This window comes from Portunus trituberculatus, chromosome 46 (genome assembly GCF_017591435.1).
Source record: "Portunus trituberculatus isolate SZX2019 chromosome 46, ASM1759143v1, whole genome shotgun sequence".
Classification (NCBI taxonomy): Eukaryota; Metazoa; Arthropoda; class Malacostraca; order Decapoda; family Portunidae; genus Portunus; species Portunus trituberculatus.
The window spans coordinates 22,820,049-22,827,548 of NC_059300.1; the positions used below are offsets into that span (position 1 = coordinate 22,820,049).

The 7,500-nt window shown below is 39.5% G+C and overlaps 2 protein-coding genes across 2 annotated transcripts in view; one reads left to right on the forward strand and one right to left on the reverse strand.

Moving 5' to 3' along the window:
• The window catches only part of LOC123519942 (vitamin K-dependent gamma-carboxylase-like), a 12,994-nt gene extending 11,353 nt beyond the window's left edge, over positions 1-1,641 (reverse strand). Inside the window, 1 exon segment of the mRNA XM_045281668.1 lies at positions 1,514-1,641. Within this exon segment, the coding sequence (XP_045137603.1) occupies positions 1,514-1,528 (15 nt within the window). The 5' untranslated portion in view covers positions 1,529-1,641.
• Positions 1,642-4,395: 2,754 nt separating this feature from the next.
• LOC123519943 overlaps positions 4,396-7,500 on the forward strand; it is a 13,813-nt gene continuing 10,708 nt past the window's right edge. The window contains exon 1 of the mRNA XM_045281669.1: positions 4,396-4,623. Coding sequence (XP_045137604.1) covers positions 4,617-4,623 — 7 coding nt within the window. The 5' untranslated portion in view covers positions 4,396-4,616. The remainder of the gene's footprint in view (positions 4,624-7,500) is intronic.

Below are 7,500 nucleotides of genomic sequence, written 5' to 3' on the forward strand. Positions count from 1 at the left end.
TTATTTATGTATCTTATGTATTCCATCAGGTTTGTGGTCAATAAAGTATCTATCTATCTATCCGTCTACTCTGATATGTGTTACGAGTCACTACTTTAACCCTAGCACTATTGAAAAAACGGCTTAATTGATGGGTGCTCCAGCAAAACCCATCGTTTCTATATCCAGTAAAATAGAATTTTCGAATAGCTCAGTCTTGCAACTCATTGGAGTGCTGAATTATTACGAAACTTTAAAAGAAATTAGAGTAATTCATGAATGATGATATAAGTTGAAACAGGTCGTTATGATTAGTATACGTGTGAGCTTGATGGCTTCTTGCAGCTTCCATTATTTTCTTATATTCTTATTTAAGATTCTCAGTTTCGACTTTCCAGTTTATCATCCCTGCATATCTGAAGAGCTGCGAAGTACTGAAGTGAGTAGGTGAGGTGATAAGGAGAGGGTGGACACACTGGTTTGTTGACGTAAGAGAGAGAGGAAGAAAATCAGAAGGATTAAAAAAAGCCTTAGAAAGAAAGAAAAAAAAAAGAACTTGAGGGAAGATCGAGAGAAGAGACAGACAGAGAAATGGAGGAATGAAATTGCGTTAGAACTGCAAAGGATGGAAGTTACAGAGGAAAAGAAAAGGCGAAAAAAACAGGACATGCACACGGCATCAACGCCTGACTGTAGGGACACGGAGAAAGCAGAAAGAAAATAGAGAAAGGAGGTGACAGAGATGTGCTGAAATAGGATGCAAACCACCGGCATGTATTTATTATGCATTCCAGACAGACAGACGCGAGATAAAGTTCTGAGAATGGAGGATAACCGAGGTACAGGTAAACATGGAACTTGTTTTTGGGAGAGCATAGTGACAGTGATGATTTTTGTGATGGTGGTCGTGGTGGTGGTGAAGATGATGATGATGCTGATGTATAACACTATAATTTTGATAAACTATTCACAAGTGGTTGATAAATATGATGAATGTGTCAATCCACCTGCACGTCCCTAAGCTAACTTAACTTACTCGTAACCTGGCCCACCAATTTACATTTTTCTTAGAGTGTCTCCAGATCGCCACCCGCTGCGTCCACACACCCTGTCCCTGAAGACCGCCCCACTGAAGGCTACTGATGGGTGGGAGGTACAGAGTGTGTGTCCTGTCTATCATTGTTTGAATTTGCGTGATTACAAACTAAACACAATCAGATTTTAAAAAGGAGATAGAAAAATGGATTTACAACGAGATTAGAGATGAGAGGAAAAAGCTTATAGGAGAAAGAGTTAAGTGCACAAACATTAGACGGTGTCAAGACGGAGGGTGAACAATAACAATTTATGAATGACAGAGTAAATCTTTTAAATATCCAAGCTTTCTGTGAGTCAATTAGCCTTCTGCATTGCATTTATTTTCGTTTGCTTTTCTCTGTAAGATGAATTCTGGAAACACTATGAAAGCATCACCTGCCCTTCCCCACCACACACACACACACACACACACACACAAACTTTTACCAGTACTCACCATCACCATCACCATCTTCACAGGGACAGTGGTGTTCTCCGTGGCCGGGTCGCACACAGACTCACACTGACATGCTCAACAGGTCGCCGGCAACGAGCAGCTCACCTCACCTCCTCTGCCCTCCCTTCCCTTCCACCTCCCTTCCTGCCTTCCTTCCTCCTCCCTCCCTCTCTCTCTCCCTCCTTCCCTGTCTGTTCTTTGGCTACTCCTACGTATCAATCTTTTATCTTCTCTGTTACCTCGCGCTATTTTTTGTATCCTCCATTCCGTTGAGGTAGGTAGATGGATGAGTAGATGAGAGAGAGAGAGAGAGAGAGAGAGAGAGAGAGAGAGAGAGAGAGAGAGAGAGAGAGAGAGAGAGAGAGAGAGAGAGAGAGAGAGACTACAAGACAATCAATAGAATTCCAGAAACAAGCTTCTCACACGTCCATAAGCTCCCTTGACGCACCTGAGGCTTACCTGAAACGTGGCAGGAATGGAGAACGACAACGACGACTGGAACGAGCAAGGAGGAGAAAAAAAGAGGAGGAAGAAGAGGACAGAAGGTTGAGTAAGAAGAAGATATATATATATATATATATATATATATATATATATATATATATATATATATATATATATATATATATATATATATATATATATATATATATATATATATATATATATATATATATATATATATATATATATATATATATATATATATATATATCCTTCTCTGCAACTTCATCTCAAGTTTCCTTTCCGATCGTTCTATTGCTGCTGTGGTAGACGGCCACTGTTCTCCTAAATCTATTAATAGTGGTGTTCCTCAGGGTTCTGTCCTGTCACCCACTCTTTTTCTATTATTCATTAATGACCTTCTTAACCAAACTTCTTGCCCTATCCACTCTTACGCTGATGATACCACCCTATACCTTTCCACGTCCTTTCAGAGACGACCAACCCTTCAGGAAGTCAACAGATCACGCAGGGACGCCACAGAACGCCTGACTTTCGATCTTTCTAAGATTTCCGATTGGGGCAGAGAAAATCTAGTAGTTTTCAATGCCTCAAAACTCAATTCCTCCATCTATCAACTCAACATAACCTTCCAGACAACTATCCCCTCTTCTTCAATGACACTCAACTGTCTCCTCTTCCACAATGAATATCCTCGGTCTGTCCTTTTACTCATAATCTTAACTGGAAACTTCACATCTCATCTCTTGCTAAAACAGCTTCTATGAAGTTAGGCGTTCTGAGGCGTCTCCGCCAGTTTTTCTCGCCCTCCAACTGCTAACTCTGTATAAGGGCCTTATCCGTCCCTGTATGGAGTACTCTTCGCATGTTTGGGGGTTCCAGTCACACAGTTTTACTAGATAGGGTGGAATCAAAAGCTTTTCGTCTCATCAACTCCCCTCCTCTGACTGTCTTCAGCCTCTTTCTCACCGCCGAAATGTTGCATCTCTTTCTATCTTTTATCGCTATTTTCATGCTAACTGTTCTACTGATCTTGCTAACTGCATGCCTCCCCTCCTCCTGCGGCCACGCTGCACAAGGCTTTCTTCTTCCTCTCATCCCTATTCTGTCCAACTCTTTAACGCAAGAGTTAACCAGTACTCTCAATCATTCATACCTTTCACTGGTAAACTCTGGAACTCCCTCCCTGCATCTGTATTTCCGACTTCCTACGACTTGTCTTCTTTTAAGAGGGAGGTATCGAGGCATTTGCTCCCAAATTTTGGCTGACGCTTTTCCTCTTTGTAGAGAGCCAGGACTCAAGTGGGCCTTTTTTTTCTCTCTTTTCTTTTCTTTTTTTTTTTTGCCCTTGGCTGGCCTTCTTCCCTACATAAAAAAAACACACACACACACACACACACACACACACACACACACACACACACACACACACACACACACACAATGATATTCTTTCCATACGTTTGTTCAAAGATTATTGCTTACACAACAGAACTCTTGTAAAGGTGTACGGCAACGCTGCATACAGCCAGCACGTTAAGTGGTGATACCATGCTTGGCCAGGACCATGATCTTAGAAATATATATAACCGACACTGATCATATTCTTTTTTCATAAACATGCACGATGTAGCAACTTATGTTTTCAAATCATTGACCAGCGATCGACTGCACGGCCCTAAAAGACAAGATTACTGCTGCCTCCTCATTTCATGCTGAAGGCAGCCTGTAGCGTCATACTTGCCCATCCCTATATATTTCATTTGCCCTAATGAATTGATACATTTACTCTATATCTGTGGTGTTCATTGATTGGTGAATAAAGGCCGTAAATAACTGAAATTATATCTAGCTGTTTCCGTCTTAGCCGACACTCCACTCAAGTGTATTTTTCCTGTAAGAGATAAGATTACACCCAATGTTAAGGTCATGAGGACAAATGTGTGTGTGTGTGTGTGTGTGTGTGTGTGTCTCTCTCTCTCTCTCTCTCTCTCTCTCTCTCTCTCTCTCTCTCTCTCTCTCTCTCTCTATATATATATATATATATATATATATAGATAGATAGATAGATAGATAGATAGATAGATAGATAGATAGATAGATAGATAGACAGATAGATAGATAAATAGGATAGATAGATAGATAGATAAATATATATACAGATAGATAGATAAATATTTATTGCACACACACACACACACACACACACACACACACACACACACACACACACACACACACACACACATCGTACAGTACATGCATACATAAAGAGTATCATTAGCAACACTTGCAGTATTACATATATGTCATTAGAGATACAATAATTTCAATTATACGAAGTAGTATAATATGGCGCCTGGCAACTAGTGCACGTACGCCACGTCACTGTCTTCCTGCCGCGCCGGTACCCTGCCAGCAGATGATGCGAACCTCGCCACACCCGCCGCTGCTGTCGTCAAGAACACTGGTTTTTCTCCCTTGACTAATTTGCCTTCACATTCCCTTTAATACACTCTTCCATTCTCTCATCTTAAGTTGTGTGCTGCGAGAACAACAAGACTTCCGCACTCCTGCCGCCACCAGAAGCTGACTTTCTTCTCTCCAGCTCAGCACAGAACACTTTCCTGAAGCAAACATGTCTGGTAAATATCGCGTGAACATTTGTTTTATGTATGTATTTTCTACACAGTGTTAAAGTTTCCAAGTAATTATTGTGCCATACAATGTCTGTGTACTGTGGTGGGAAATATTAAATTTAGTAAACCATGGTGTAAGACAGGATGAATGACATCGCCTTCTCATGATAAGATTTGAAGGTGTTGCCACACTAGCAGAGCGACTCAAGGTGACTGATAGTGTTTGAGACTGTCAGGCATTCTATTTGCATCTTATGTGTGTCAGACACACAAAAATAAAGATTTCTTTCTATGTCGGGAAGTGAATCCACATTAAAAATATTAAATAAAAATATTAAATTTAGTAAACCATGGTGTAAGACAGGATGAATGACGTCGCCTTTTCATGATAAGATTTGGTGTTGCCACACTAGCAGAGCGACTCAAGGTGACTGATAGTGTTTGTGACTGTCAGGGCATTCTATTTGCATCTTATGTGTGTCAGACACACAAAAATAAAGATTTCTTTCTATGTCGGGAAGTGAATCCACATTAAAAATAGGGTTTTACAGCAATGCATGTAAGGAAGTGAAGACAAATAAATAAATAGGTAATTTGCTGGCTCAGATTTCAAATAAGCTTACTTATTCTACTCAAAAGTGCTAAGATTAGTTGTTTCCTCAAGATCCTTAAACGTTTGTAGCTATTACTATAACTACCACCACCACCACCATTACCAGTACTACTGCTGCTACTACTACTACTACTACTACTACTACTACTACTACCACCACCACCATTACCACTACTACTAATACTGCTAATACAACAACTACTACAACTCCTACTACTACTGCTAATGCCTAATAACACTATTATTGCTATTCCTCCTGTTGCTTCTTTTGTTACTATTACTAGTGTTACTGCTGTACCTGCTACCTACTGTTACTACTGCTGCTGCCGATGATGATGATAATGATGATGGATATATATGTGGTGTGGCAGGGATCAGCGTTAGGACCAATGTTATTTTTACATATACGTTAGTGATGTAGATACTGGAAGTCAGTAATGATGTTTGTAAATTTGTGGACGACACAGACAGGTAGATAAATTATATAGAATTTGGATGTAGTCTTCCGCCAGAGAGACTTCAGATGAACAAATAGACAGATATGTTGCAAAAGCAATTTGATCCTAGCAAATCTAAAGTACTGCAGTAAGTATGTTGTAGTGTGATTCTTGTTGCTCGTCCCACTTCAGTATGGTCTGTAAAAACATAGTCTCCCATTCAGTGTCAGCTGCCTGGTTAGGAAGGTGGTCAGGAGGGTGTTCAGGATGGCCAGATGAGCTCCAAGTTGCCATCTTGTGGTAATGGTGGCTCACGAACAACTGACAGGTGAAGTAAGTCAGTGAACCAGGTAAATGAGAATGAATCCTCCCCCCTTCCCCCACCCTAAAAACTATGATAATATTGTGACCAATCATTAACGCCCAACCCTCCACTATAAGGCCGAACTGCCAGTTTCACTTTTAGTCTAACCTAGTTTTCCCAAACTTAACAATTATTTAAACTAGTTTTGACTGAAGTGTGTAGGTAAAACTAGGTGTAAAATACATTTCGTGTTTTACCGAGCCTTTATGTTAAGAAACTAGTTTTGCCTAGGTAATACTAGTTTTTACAAACAATAAATTATACTTCTAGTTCTGACTAGTTGAAACTAGTTCTGGCTGATTTCGGGTTCTGACTGTAACATATATATATATATATATATATATATATATATATATATATATATATATATATATATATATATATATATATATATATATATATATATATATATATATATATATACATATTGAGGCGCAGGCTTTGTACTTTCCTTGCAAGTGATATTTTTTTGTTTGTTTTCTTCCTTGCTCCTCTTCAAGCAAGACGGAAGCTGAGTGACAGCTATCCATCGTACATTTGTGTGTGGCTGCATTAGCAAGCAAAGAGAGACACTAGTTAGGTCATTCTAGAGTTAGATATTTCTTTTGAATGAAGACCACATGTAATACTTTAAATCAACTTCTTAGTATTTTCACACGGATGCAACATCATTTTATAAGTATATTCACAAAATAGTGTTCGTGCCTTCTTTGCTTAGCAACCTAATGCCGCCCCACCCAGCCAGGGGGCGCAGAAGCGGGCAGATAAGAACTGGTGGACGTGAGCGGCTGCTGGCGGGTTGATGGGGGCGGGACAGAATTGTTTCTTTCTCATTATCGTGGTTATGGAGGGCGGCGTACAGTTTGTTTTGCTGATTATGTGTCGTTGATTGTGTATACATTGTAGAGAAAATTGTAAGCACTGTACAGAAGGGTAAGAAATTTTCCGTTTCAGTAATTCCCTACGAGATAGTTTAGATAACTAACTGCCCTGAACTACTACTCGTTGAGAGATAATAGATATATTCGGTGGAAGACTGACTGTCATGTATATCTCCCCCTGAAATCACAATAACTCCCGCTGTGCTGATTTGTTAATCCTCACAATGTTTAATAAAAAAAATACATTGCCATAATCTATTGGTTATGGGTGCTGAATGATAATTGCGTTAGTTGCCGGGTCTTGAATAATGGCTGGGAACGTATATTTGACACTATTCAGACTAGTCTCGATTATGCAGTACAGTGCTGGCTCACATATTACAGGAAGGACATAAATCTGTTAGAATTAGCACTGGAAACAATGACTAATAATATACAAAGGCTGAGAAGCATTCCCTAAGAAATAATAATAGGATCAATTATGAGGCCAGATTAACAAGAAGTAACGGGATCGAGGTTGATGAAGTCAGAAAAACGAGCTATAATAAAATAAAATAAAATGGAATGGTAGATGAACGGGTGGAACAG